Source organism: Nycticebus coucang, chromosome 8 (assembly GCF_027406575.1).
Source record: "Nycticebus coucang isolate mNycCou1 chromosome 8, mNycCou1.pri, whole genome shotgun sequence".
Taxonomy (NCBI): Eukaryota; Metazoa; Chordata; class Mammalia; order Primates; family Lorisidae; genus Nycticebus; species Nycticebus coucang.
The window spans coordinates 116,096,245-116,109,918 of record NC_069787.1 but is presented as its reverse complement, the minus strand read 5'-3'; the positions used below and the strand labels follow the sequence as shown (position 1 = coordinate 116,109,918).

Genomic DNA, 13,674 nt, shown 5'->3' with positions numbered 1-13,674 from the left:
AAGAGGTTTAAACAGACAATTCATAGATGAAATACAAATGTCTTTTCAACCTTTGAAAATATCCAGACTTGCTAACTATAAACCCACTTAAAAACCACGATTAACCAATCAGAGTATATTTTGGAAAATATTTCTTTTTTTAATGATAGTAACAGTGGATGCATTGCTTATTCTTTGAAGGAAGTATAAACTGGTTCCACAGATCTTGATGGAGGAACTATAAACTGATTCCATAGATCTTGAAGGATCTTAAATAATGATCCTAATATTTTTGACTTAGTAATTCCACCTGGCAATGGATCTTAGAAAATTACCAAAATGCAGGAAAAGATTTATCACTGTATTATTTTATGCTAATGGAAAATTGAAAATAAGCAAATGATTTGTTATAAATTTTGCTGCATGTATCATCTAAAGTATTATCAAACTGACTGGGCGTAGTGGCTCACGCATGTAATCTGAGCACTCTGGGAGGCCGAGACAGGTGGATTGATTGAGCTCAGGATTTGGAGACCAGCTTGAGCAAGAGTGAAACTCTATCTCTAAAAAATAGCTGGGCATTGTGGTGGTTGCCTATAGTCCCAGGTACTAGGGAGGCTGAGGCAAGAGGATTGCTTGAGCCCAAGAATTTCAGGTTGCTGTGAGCTATGACACCATGGCACTCTACCCCAGGGCAACTGAGTAAGACTCTGTCTCAAAACAACAACAACAACAATATAAAAAAAGGGGGAGCACCTGTGGCTCAAAGGAGTAGGGCGTGGGCCCCATATACTGGAGGTGGTAGGTTCAAACCTGGCCCTGGCCAAACACTGCAAAAAACAAACAAACAAACAAAAACAATCTACAAAGTAGTATCTGAAATATATATAAAGCCTGAACAGAGATTTGCTGAAATGTTAGTGGTGACTCTCTCTAGGTCAGTGGTTTTCAACCTGTGGGTCGTGACCCCTTCTTAACAATGAAAATACTTTGTGGCATTAGGAAGGTTGAGAACCATTGCTCTAGGTAGTGAAATTATGAGTGAGGTTTATTTTCTTTTCGTGCTTTTCTGTTTCTTCCAAGGTTTCTGTAAAGTTTAAATTAACTTATAAAATCAGGAAAGCTGTTCAACATCTGTAGCATACATTACTTAAATGTGCTATGCAGTTTTTGAGTTACGTAGATACCTTCTCTGTGGGACTCCTTGTGGGCTGATGGAGTAGAGCAGCAGAAACAGAGGAACGGAGGGAGTTCTCAGAATCTTCTCTGGAAATAAGAACTGTGTTTCTCACAGAATCACAAGCCAGTTAGCCTCAAATGTAATTTTTACCTACAGCATCCTATTAATACCAATAATAATATCATTATTAATACAATTATACTGATTATTTCTCTTATTCCTTTTTTGTTTATGCCCATTCCTAGTGTTTCCAAGAAATAGAGTCCCCATTTCTAAGCGTGTTTCTTGGGAAACTAGAGTCAGCATTTCAAATAATACAAAGCTAAACCTGACTGGATCTAGAGGTCATCCGTTGTCCCCAGAAAAGAGTGAAAGTGACGTTGCTGTTAACAAGTAAACTGTTTGTGTCAAAAATGATGGTAGTTGTTTTAAGGATGTTCTTTTTTTCTTTTCTTTTTTTTTTTTGCAGCTTCTGGCCAGAGCTGGGTTTGAACCTACCACCTCTGGCATATGGGGCCGGCGCCCTAGCCCTTTGAGCCACAGGTGCCGCCCTAAGGACGTTCTTAAGACAGATACATTTTGTGTTTATTTCAAAAATGTCTGTTACCTTAGTTTAATATTTTAACTTAGAACTGCATGCTGTTAGAGTATCATATCAAGTCAACTTTTGAAGCTTTCTTATCCGCAGAATAAACACCTCCGTAACATGAATACTGACAAACCAGAAGAACTCTGGGAATGAAGAGCTCTAGGAGGGGCCGGCTGAAGACTTCTCTGACAATGTAGCAAGAAAACTAATTTGAAATAAAAGTTTTCTGAGTAAGTTTTGTGTGCAAGCTGTTTCCTAGCGCTATCTGTGATATAACAAGGTTTTTAACAAGTGGCAGTGGGGGTAGTCAGGAGAGACAAAGAGAACAAGAGCCAGTTGAAGTCTTGCTCAATTAGAAAAAGTATCAGAGTACGAAATCCAAGACTTTACCCTGGGCTGCGATAACATTTCAAAAACAAATTTCTCAGGGCGTGTGTAAGCATTTAGGTTTGTTTTTGAAATGTACATGCCCATGTTAGACTGTGTCTTAGGACTGGCAGACTGTAGGAGGCAGAATGTGTAATTGCCAGCTTTCCAGAACCCAAATTAGGGATTCATGTTCTGACCTTGTGTCTGGCAGGTACTAAGAGTCAGAATGTGTTCTAAGTAACAGAAAATGAAGCTAAGAGAGAATTATCTGTGCTGTTTGTCTCATATAACAAGAAAAAGTTTGGAAGCAGGTGGCTGCTCCGGTTGGTTCAGCAACTTGATGTGAGGAGGGCTGGGGTCTCTAATTCCCTTGGTCGTTCCCTCATGACTGCTGCCTCCTGGTCAGAAGTGGTTACTGCAGCTCTAAGTATTACATCCGTATTGAAGGCAGAAAATATAGAAAAGGGGATATCACCATCACATCTTCCCCTTTTACCAGGAGAACGGGAAGTCTTCTGAGGACCCTTCAACCAATTTTTGCCTACGTCTCAGCGACAACTCCTAACTGCAAAGGATAGTGGAAAAGAAAAAAAAATCCTTTTGTATCCTCTATCATGAAAGTAACAAGGGAGAAGGGGTTAGAAATGTCTTGTGGGTTGGCTAACAAACAGCCTCTACTGTAGACAATAAGAATATCTGAAAGTGCAGATTGGTTAAATGAAAAGATTCAACATGAAAATTGGAATCAAAGTTAGATTTTTTATTCTTTTTACTTTCTAACTTCTTAGCCATGTAAATAATACATGAATACCTGGAGTATTATCAAGCAAATTCCAACATCATATCATTTCACTCCAAACACTCCAATATGTGTCTCCAACAGAGAACTTTTAAAATTAATGTACAAATGATCCTATTATAACATCAGACAAAATTACCAAGAGTACCTCATCCTTTGATATTGAAACTAATAAGAACCTATAAAATAAAGTTGCAACTAGCCCCTCCACAAAAGTGTCCAAGTCTGAGACTTCGAAAGGTGTTGTTGATAAAACTAGAATGTTCTTTAAGAAACCACAAGTGATGCTGTCCAAGTCTCGTCAAGAATAACGTTGAATTCATTCATGTATTTATTTAAGAACACAGTTCCAAGAGGTATGAAGTGCAATTTGGTATATAGAGCTGAATAGAAGGGCAGTGTATTAGTCCATTTTTCATTGCTGTAAAGGAAATCCCAAGACTGGGTAATATATATACCTGTAAAGAGGTTTATTTGGTTCATGGTTCTTCAGGCTGTACAAAAAGCATCACATTAATCTGCTTCTGGTGAAGGTTTCAGGGAGCTTCCGATCAAGGTGAAGGGTGAAGGGGTAGCAGGTGGGTCACAGGCAAGAGAAGAAGCAAAACAGAGGAGATGGTGTTGGGGTCTTTTAAACAACCAGCTCTCCATGACTTAATAAAGCAAGAAATACGCTCACTATCAGGGGGTGGGCACCAAGCCATTCACAAGCTGTCTGCCCTCATGACCCAAACACCTCTGATCAGGCTGCACCTTTAACACTTGAGATCAAATTTCTACTTGAGATTTGGAGGAGCCAAACATCTGAACCACAGCAGGTGGTAATCTGCACGCGTTCTCTACAGGGGAGAGTCAAAGACTAGGTGGGTTGTGTCACCTGCACAGCTGTGGGAAGGTGCTCTTAGTCTAATGATGAGCAGTCAGTATTTAAGCAGAAATAAAATTAGAAAAAAAAGAAAAGGACTATGCTTTAAGAATATCTACTCTTTTGCACATACCCTATACTTAACCAAGAAAATGTTGTTCCATAATATGATTTTCTAAACAAATACTCCATAAACAAGGACAGAGTGCCCCTAAATTTTAAAAAGGCCAATAATATAAATTATACTCACCTTGCTTTCCTTTTAAATGAATAAATTATCATATTGATTTATTCTCCAAGTTATTTACAGTCAATCAGCCCCTCTGAACTCAGTCATCCTTAGAGAAACTGACAAAATGAGGGTTCTGAATGGGCCAAATGACAAGAACCTGGACAGAATCCTTCCAAAGTGCAGAGAGACTAGGAAGCCAGCTGGCCAGCCTGGAGCTACTCTGCTGCTCCCACCTGGCCCAGCACGGCGCGTCATGGCTCTTGTTTCTAGGGGAACGGTGAGTCGCATTAAACTCCTCTTCCAATAGCATTGGTCTCTCTGTATCCATAATCACTCAGCCACCTTTTACAAATGAAGACCCGGCACAAATCCAAGGGTTAAGAGTGATTCAACATCCATAGCACACACAATGGTGTAAAGCCAGACAACATCAATAAGGGATGTCAAGGGAAGAGAGCATTTCGAGAAAGGCACAACTCACTTAATTTTTATGTAATCAAATCTAATTAATAAATTATGCTTTCATCTTTCAAAAAATTAACTCCATTCTTGGGGTTCTCTTTTGCTGTTGATAAATCACGTGCTTTGAATTCTCTATCCTTCAAGGTAGGGAGAGAGCATAAAGTTCTTCCATCATTGAAAAAAAATAGCCCCATGTTAACCAGTGCGATGAAAACATGTCAAACGGTATATAAAACCAGGGTCTGGTGCCCCATGATGGCATTAATGTACTCAGCTATGATTTAATAATAAAAAAAAAGTGATAAAAAAAAGAAAAAAATAGCTCCTTTCCCATAGTACTACAGACTTCGACATCATCAAGGCTTGTATCGTGTCAGCCTCTGGGCTTTCTCTTCCTTTGCTTTGGACCATGAATATGCCAGCAGTTGGTGAGCAGAGCCATGAACCACTAATGGGTGGGCAAAGGGGACAGTGTGATCAAAGATCTATCTGAGAGATCATCCCCTAAACAGTCCCGCAACAGACAGGGGAGGAGAGGCTCAGTAATGCTTGCTCTGCACGAGGTCAAGGCAGTGTACTCATTACTGAATTTCTGTACCTGACCTACGTGACCACACTCACTGCTAAAATTCCAGAGTTACACAATTTCCTGTAAAAAGGAAATTGATCTGACTGCTCATGGAAGCATGACCTGTTTTTTTAGCCTTAGAGTCTCCTGCTATCACAAGGTGAAGGGCTGTGCCTCGCTTGTTTCTTAATAATTCTGCTGGCATAGAGGAGAGGTTAACAGCCAGTTCTCATGGATCAACAAGAATGCAACTGGAAGGTATAAACAGGAATCCTGGAGGGAAAGGGATACTGTTTACCGCCAGACAGAAAGAAACTGAAGTAATAATCGGTAAGGAGAATGCTTCCTTGATTTTAGCTGTTCTCAGTCTCAGAAATCTTGATTGCTAAATGCAGATAAGACTCATCCAGGCCATAAATCTTTAAGACAGCGAAAAAAAAAAGTTGTGGAAAATAATTAAAACTTGTGCTATGTTACTCTACTCAGGTTACTAAACAGTTAACTTCAACATACAGGAATTGTTTCTCACAGACTATCAAGGTACACCCCCGGGATTCTGAGATAACAATTTTGACCGGCACAGCTAAGAGGACCAGTTGTTGGCCGTCTAACTCTTCTCTTTCCTGCAAAGCACTAAGTCTGTCAAGCTTTTCCTGGTGCCTCTTATCCCTTCTCATCTCCCCCCAATCTAGGTGACTGTGGTGCATTTCTTACGTGCAGAAAATTCTCATTTGCAACATTCCCAATCTCAGCTGTAAAGTACCAACTCTGCTGCCATCTGACCCCTCAATCCCATGACTAGGGATCTATCCACCCACCAAAAAAAAAAAAAATTATTTTTAACGTAAGGACATTTGCACTAGACGGTTTATCACAGCTTAATTTACAATTGCCAGGGCACAGAAGCAACCTAAAATGCCCATCAGCTCAGGAGTGGATTAACACATGGAATACTGTTCAGTCATAAAAATGACACTGACTTCACATCTTTTGTAATATCCTGGATGGGGTTGAAACACATTCTTCTTAGTAAAGTATCACAAGAAGGGAAAAGCACTTATCCAGTGTACTCAATCTGAAGCCAGCAGACCATGTGACATATGCCCACATAGGAGGAAAACTCAATTCGGTTTAAGTTGGGGGGAGAGGTGACGAGGGAGAAGGACGAGAAGGGAGGGTTGAGGTTCTCTCACTGAATGGGCACAGGGTGAGGAGGGTGTGGCTGGGACACCTTTTGTGTGGGACATAACCACATGAGAGAGACTCTACCTAACAGAATCAAATATTTTGACCTGGTTGTTTGTACCCTCACATTAACCAGAAATAAATTTACTTTTCAATAAAAAAAAGTACCCACTCTGGAGTCACTATAATGAGGTGTGAAGTGTTACATGACCCTGCCAGTGGTTGCTCAGTAGCCCTTCTGTGGCTTTGCCCCTTATTTAAAAATCCTAAGGCTCAGAGAATTCTCCCCACTTCCTGCTACACAGTAGCTACGTGCCTTTTGATGGGAAGAGTAACTACCACAAAAAGGACAGAAATATAGACTTCATCACCCTTCCCGCATTACATCATGAAATGTTTGCTATCACCCCGTGGGGTGTTAAAGTTTAACTGTTTTATTTCACCATCAATCTGGAGGGGCGATAGAAGTATACATTCTGGGGTCCTCAGCGCCCCTTCGAGCAGGCTGGTTTGCTTGCTGGATGGTTGGTTGGTAGAACTTTCTGAAAGAAGTGACTTTGGGGTGGTTTCTGTGGTCACCAGGTCTCCATCCCACAGCACTGGCACGGAGTTCGAGCACCAATGAGAAATTGAGGAGGAAATGGCTGGGACAGATGCTGGCTCCCACGGTGACTTCATGCCCATTAGAATAAAGCCCTACCCCAGCCAGGGAGAACAAACCGCTAAACGTGTCATCCCCTGTGGGCACCACTGTGGGGAAAGCAGCTGCTAGCAAGGCACAGGGTTTGGGTAGTGGAGTCCCGGCAGGATTTCTGTCCCTCTCCACACCTCTTAGGGGACATGAGGGCACAGGCAGCTCAGAAAGAGATCTTGAGGCATCCTGGGCACTGTGACTCCATGTTCTCTATCAGACCATTTAATTTAGGTTATTTCCGTCTGGTGGGAGGACCCCTCCTCTGTCTTCCCTAACGTGGGTCAGTTCAATTAATCTGAGATTTAAAGACGAGGACACTGAAGCTGAGGTTATCTTGCTTGAGCTCATATGGTAGCATCAGATTTTGACTTTTATCCTGCTGTTTTTCTCACTCATTATGCTACCCTCCTGATTTATTTTTCTCCATAGCATTTACTACTAATATCCTTCCTTCCTCCCTTCTTTCTCTCTCTCTCCGTCTCCAATTCCATTTCTATCTCTAGCTCTCTGTCTCATTTTCAGAGACAGCATCCTGCACTGTCATCCACTGGGGGCCACGGGTGTGATTATAGCTCACTATAAACTGGAACTCCTGGGTTCATATGATCCTCCTTCCTTAGCTTCCCCGTAGCTAAGGTTATAGGCATGTGCCACCATCCCTGGCTAATTTTTATTTTAATTAATTAATTAATTAGTTTATTCAGTAGCATCAGGGTCTTGCTATTTTGCCCAGGCTAGTCTTGAGCTCCTGGCCTCCCATCTCAGCCTGCCAAAGTGTTGGAATTACAGGCAGGAGCCACTGCACCCACTGTGTGTTTTATTTTTCACTTGTATATTGTCAGTTTCCAAGTAGAAGGTAAGTTTTACAAGGGTAAGTGCTTTATTCACTGCTGTACCCTCAGTGCTTAGAATAGAGCCTTGTACACAGTGGGTGGGGCTCATCAAATAATGTTTGCTAGATGAATGAACTGTTCAAACACTAGGATGCTTTCTCCTTATACCATTCTATTTGGCAAATGCTTATGCAATGCTTGGAGGTATTTAAGAGAAAAAAATTATATTAATACAAAATTTCAACTATTATCTGCATTTTCTTCAGCTGAAAACTTTTAAGTTCGTACGTACTTCAGGACTAAAGACAGGGTTTTATTAAAAAGTCTTCCACCCTAAAATTCACATCTACTGCAAAGGGAGAAATCCTAGACTAATAATAAACCACAGTACTTTCTATTTACTTAGACCAATCTTTGCCTTTGAAAACAGATTTTTGTCTATGGTTGGTTGAATATTTAAAACAAAGTTATTAACCTGTATTATGCCCTGCTAGTTATTTGCACATAGCAATACAGAATGATTTGGTAAAGTTTCTATGCAGATGTGTTCAGGGCTCATAGAATAGATAAATTCTTCAGAATAAAATTTTTAGTTTTGGTTTCTTAAATTTGGCATGCTAAGTATCATATTTCCTACCTTAAAGCTGCAATTAAATTTTTGTTTGGCTTTTAGAAATACAGAACTGCACCCCAAAATAATGTTTCAATCAATGACCAGTTGAATATATGAAGGTGGTCCCATAAAATTATAACAACATGTTTTTACTATACGTTTTCTATGTTTAGATATGTATACATACACAAATACTTACCATTGTGTTACAATTGCCTCAAGTATTCAGGGCAGTAACATGCAATCGAGGTTTGCTCTGCTATCCGGAGGAACAGGCTGTGCAACACAGCTTAGCTGCATAGTAGGCTACGTAATCTGGGTTTATATAAGTGAATGTTCTGTGATGCTCATGCAACAATGAAATTGCCTAATGGTGCCTTTCTTAGAATACATCCCTGTGCTTAAGGGATGACTATAGCAAGTGAAGAGCTACATGTTTTGATACATTCTACATAATCTTTATCCTGATTTATTAAAAGCTCACTACAAGCAGGCCACTAGACTGTGGCATATTGTTGGAGCAACAAAGAAGGCATTTAGAGATGTTTTCTGCCCTCCTGGAATTTACACGATGAATAGGAGAAAGCACAGAGTTACGTACTAACTAATCCCTCCAACAATAACTGTTGACTTTTTATTTGTAGTCAGAGAAGTCTGGCAACCAAAAACTAGGGTTTTTTTTTTTCTGGGTTTACGAGAACTGAACTGAATCGGAAAATATTTGCTTTAATGAAACAATTTACTCTTGTGCAACATTGAATAATGTTAATCAGTCAAATAAAGGAAGAAAGCCTTATTTAAACCCCCTCCTTCTGATTTCACTTCATTGCGTCTTAGGCTTCAAGAGGAGGAAAAAATGAAGATTTCGATACTCGGTATTTTTTTCTTTTTTTATAGTACTCCAGCCTGGGCCAAAGAAAAGCATTATTATCTTGGAATTATTGAAACACCCTGGAACTATGCCTCCGACAGTGGGGAAAAGCAACTTATTTCAGTTGACACGTAAGTCACTATTTTTATTGTTGGTAGACCGAATTCATAGATTATCAATTTAAAAAATAAAGTCAATACGATGAAATATTAATTTTGTTATATATAGAAACTGCCAAGTGTGGACTTGGAACCCAGCACACTTTAATCCATGTCCGGTGTGGTCCCTTATAATTTTTGAGAGGTTGCACTGCTCCTCTGCTGTTGGTTCTGGGGAATTTGTGGCTCTCTCGTCACCTCCCGGGGTTGTCATTGTGTCTCCTGTCAGGATTCTGTCTTTCTGTCTGTTTATGCAGAAGTTCTTATTTAAATAATGACTGTATTGAATGTTAGGTTTATCATCCCTTTCAGTACTTATTCATGGTGAGTAAAATAGTGTTTAATCTTTCAAAATATCACTTATAGAAATAAAATACAATGTTATCAAACATGATTCTGTCTAATATTTTGTGGGTGTTTCTGAACAATTAGTGGAGTTCATCCTTCACAGCTTCAGAGGCATAATTTGTAAAATGGAGAGAATAAGCATTCTTTGCAAGGTTGTTTAAAGAATGATCATGCGCAAAGCTCTTGGTAAAGTGCTCGGCATATCATATGCCCTCCCCCCCCAAAAAAGTTAGACATTTATTATCATGGCATTCAAACTCCATATAATTTAAATGTCTTCATGTGTCCATTGAAAGTCTCACTATTTAAAGCAATATTCACCATATAGAAAAGCAAAAAAGCATAGTTGTCCTTGAAGTTTTCTGTTATGGAATTTTATCTACCCTGAAGTCATCGTTTTTAATAATGTTAATTAAACATTTATCACCAAGTAGAAATTTGGCATTCAAAACCGGTATCCACCATATTAAAAGTGTATTTTAATGGTGGTGAAACACAAACCAGCCCAAATACCATCAGCTGCTAAGATTCTATCTTTGAAAAGGAACTAAATAAATGTGCTAAAATTCATAATTATTGACTTTTATTGATAGATATATACTATTCTCTTTAATATTATATTGAAACTTTTCACCATAAAAATAAATGCATACCTGATAATATCTAACTGGCCCCATATACCGGACGAGGAGGGTACAAACCCGGCCCAGGCCAAAAAACAACAACAACAAAAAAAAACTAACTAATATATTGTGGCTCAATGAATGAACCAAACATCCAGAAACTTTTTGCTTATACTACCCAAGTTTTGGTTACCATGTTCTAAACATAAACCAAACACTCAAGTCAATTCTGAATTCAAGGGAGGAAATAGCATTATAATCTTACTAAGGTAATATTTAAAAGTAGAATTCCCATAACTATTAAAACTCACTCTGAGTCTACCAGAAATTATAGGAGTTAGCTTTTTTAAAAAACAGGAACTAAAATGGTGGCACCTGTGGCTCAAAGGAGTAGAGCACCGGTCCCGTATGCCGGAGGTGGCAGGTTCAAACTCAGCCCTGGCCAAAAATCACAAAAGCAACAACAACAACAAAAAAAACAGGAACTAAAAAGAGGAAATGTGATTACTGCAAGGCAGACACAGCTATTATAATGAGCAGAAAAGAGCATATTACAGTTGTTAACAGGAAGAACTACAGTTAAATGTGAATTATTTGTTTGGTTCAAAGATGGGCTATAATAGACTCTTGTGGCTGAATATCTGACTGACAAACTTCCTGTAACTGACACTTTCTACATAAGCTGTGCTGTGGAAATTAAATAAACATCCCCTTAATAACCTTTTAAAGTTTCTTTGGAGACAGATTATAAGCAAATATATCACATGATATAAAATATTTCCCAATTTGTTTAAGGCTATTTTTTTTTCACAATGAAAGTCAAGACTAAAACACCAATTTGCATATTACAATTTATATAAATGGAATTCCAAACGTTAAAACAAAATTTAGATATATTAGAGCTTCAGATCAATTATTTTAAAAATAAATTTAACTCTGCAAAATGTCTTTGTGTAGAAAAAACATGTCACAAAACTTAGGCAATGCTTCTCCTGCTTTAGGATATAATTAATACAGGAGAATTTCAAGGAAATGAAAGCATTTGGACAAAGCCTGCTATAGTTTATTGAAGTAGGATGTGATGTATTCCAAAGATCGATAAGAGTCATCCATAAATACATACTTTATTTAAATGAAACCTTAAGGCCAGCCACAGTGGTTCATGCCTGTAATCATAGCCCCCTGGGAGGCCAAGGCGGGTGGATGGCTTGAGCTAAGGAGTTGGAGACCAGCTGGAGGAAGAGCAAGACCTTGTCTCTACAAAGAATGGAAAAATTAGCTGGGGTGTTGTGGGAGGTGCCTGTGGTTCCCAGTTACTCAGGAGGCTGAGGCAAGAGGATTGCTTGAGGCTGCTGGGCTATGATAAGCCACGGCACTCTACCTACCCCAGTTTTGCTGTTGTTAAAGCATATATTTATTAAGACTCCTAATAATGCTGTGGGTTGGGGCAGAGTTCACACCTGTGTCCTGCTTTTTTTCATGCATTTCTGTATCTTTAAAAATCGCTGTCGGCCTTTCCATTTTTTTTTTTTTTTCTGTGTTGCTCTACCAAAATGGGAAATTGCAATCATCGGGAAATGAAAACAAATAGGAGAAATAAATAAGGGCACACCCATGGTTTTGCTGCTCCTCGCTGGGTGCAAAAAACGTTCCCTTATTTTTCTAACTTCCAGCTCACTCTGTCACCCAGGCTGGAATGTAGCACTCACTGCAGCCTCAAACTCTTGGGTTCAAGTGATCCGCTTGCCTCAGTCTCCCAAAGTGCTGGGATCACCAGCATGAGCCACAGCACTAGCCTGAGCCCTAGAGTTTTGAAAAACAAGGTCTTTAATCTCTGCAGCAAAGAAGTCCAAAGCACCAGGATAAGCTGTCTTCTTGTTTTGAAGAAGGGAAAGAAAAATATATCTGACTTTTTCCGTTGAGCTTACAGCTGTGGAAACAAGACAAAGTTTATTTCTCCAGCAGGTTATCCAGCCCCACAAAGGTTGAATGACGGTAAAATGTCAAAGATCACTGACACAAAAGCAGGCAAACACACATGCACACAAACATGTGTATGACAACAGATACAAACCCAAGATCATGACCAGTTCTCTGGAAAAAGACCAGGGTTGTGGAGAGGCTTGTCAAAGCTTAGGATGTGTGAGTTCTTCTAAGTGGCTTCATGATGGCACCCGCACATCACCCATCAAGCCTTCCAGATCCTTCGGTTAGTTAATAATGTAAGAATCAGTTCAAAAGTTTGAATATTAATTCACCTCACTTCTTTTTCTTACCAACTCCCCCCCCCCCGATTTCCATTTACTTTGTTGATATTTTGGGAAAAGTTTTGAGCAACTACTAATCGGCTTTATCCAGAATACAAACATTCAAAATTAACTCTCTGCAGTAGTGAGGTATTGAAAAAACAGAGGTAATTGACATTCAAAGTTAATTTAAAAACTTACATACATCACATGCATCGTATCTAGCCTTGATTTAGTGCTGCTAAAATAAAATAAAAATGATAGAATTAATTTAGCTTTATGAGTTTTACTTTAAGAAAAATGTATACATAAATATATACACACCCATACTTTGAAGTCTTAAATATCCAGATTGATTGTTTATATACTCAACTTTTCCAGTTGCTGAAAGAGGTGCACCGTAAGGGTGAAATGTCTTAGTTAACTCCTTCAGCTTAATATTTCAGTTTAATCTTGTATTCTGTTCCATAATGCCTCTGTGTTTTAATATAAAAGGCTTGGAGGGAATACTCCAGTAGAGTGGACCATATTTTTACAATGCCTTCACAGTTGATTCTCTGCCATCTGCCCAATGTGGGAGGCCTCATGTAATTAGGATAACTGCTAGCTGTCCACTTCCATTTTGGAGGTATCTCTAGCTAGCGGTCCACTTCCATTTTGGAGGTATCTCTACAACAGGCAAATGGTTAATGTGATGTGGTCATCAATTTCTCTTTAATTATACTGTTATCCCAGAAAGGATGGCTTCTGATAGAGTTGTCTTCTCTTTTCCTTTGCAGAGAACATTCTAATATCTATCTTCAAAATGGCCCAGATAGAATTGGGAGGATATACAAGAAGGCCCTTTATTTTCAGTACACAGATGGAACCTTTACTACAACAGTAGAGAAACCAGTCTGGCTAGGGTTTTTAGGCCCTATTATCAAAGCTGAAGTTGGAGAGAAAGTTTATGTACACTTAAAAAACTTTGCTTCTCGGCCCTACACTTTCCATTCACACGGAGTGACTTACTATAAGGAACATGAAGGTAAGTTCGGCTCATGTAGCTGGAACATCCTTT

At 39.2% G+C, this 13,674-nt stretch overlaps 2 protein-coding genes across 4 annotated transcripts in view; both read left to right on the top strand.

Annotated features, from left to right (window-relative positions):
* LOC128591884 (ceruloplasmin-like) overlaps nucleotides 1–1,974 on the top strand; it is a 47,149-nt gene extending 45,175 nt beyond the window's left edge. The window contains exon 19 of the mRNA XM_053599669.1: nucleotides 1,848–1,974. Within this exon, the coding sequence (XP_053455644.1) occupies nucleotides 1,848–1,852 (5 nt within the window). The 3' untranslated portion in view covers nucleotides 1,853–1,974. The remainder of the gene's footprint in view (nucleotides 1–1,847) is intronic.
* Nucleotides 1,975–5,252: 3,278 nt separating this feature from the next.
* CP (ceruloplasmin) overlaps nucleotides 5,253–13,674 on the top strand; it is a 56,776-nt gene continuing 48,354 nt past the window's right edge. Inside the window, exons 1-3 of one of the 3 annotated variants that reach the window (XM_053599663.1) lie at nucleotides 5,253–5,373; nucleotides 9,206–9,370; nucleotides 13,394–13,641. In XM_053599663.1, the coding sequence (XP_053455638.1) occupies nucleotides 9,225–9,370; nucleotides 13,394–13,641 (394 nt within the window). In that variant the 5' untranslated portion in view covers nucleotides 5,253–5,373; nucleotides 9,206–9,224. The remainder of the gene's footprint in view (nucleotides 5,374–9,205; nucleotides 9,371–13,393; nucleotides 13,642–13,674) is intronic. The other 2 variants (XM_053599662.1, XM_053599664.1) reach the window with 2 other exon arrangements.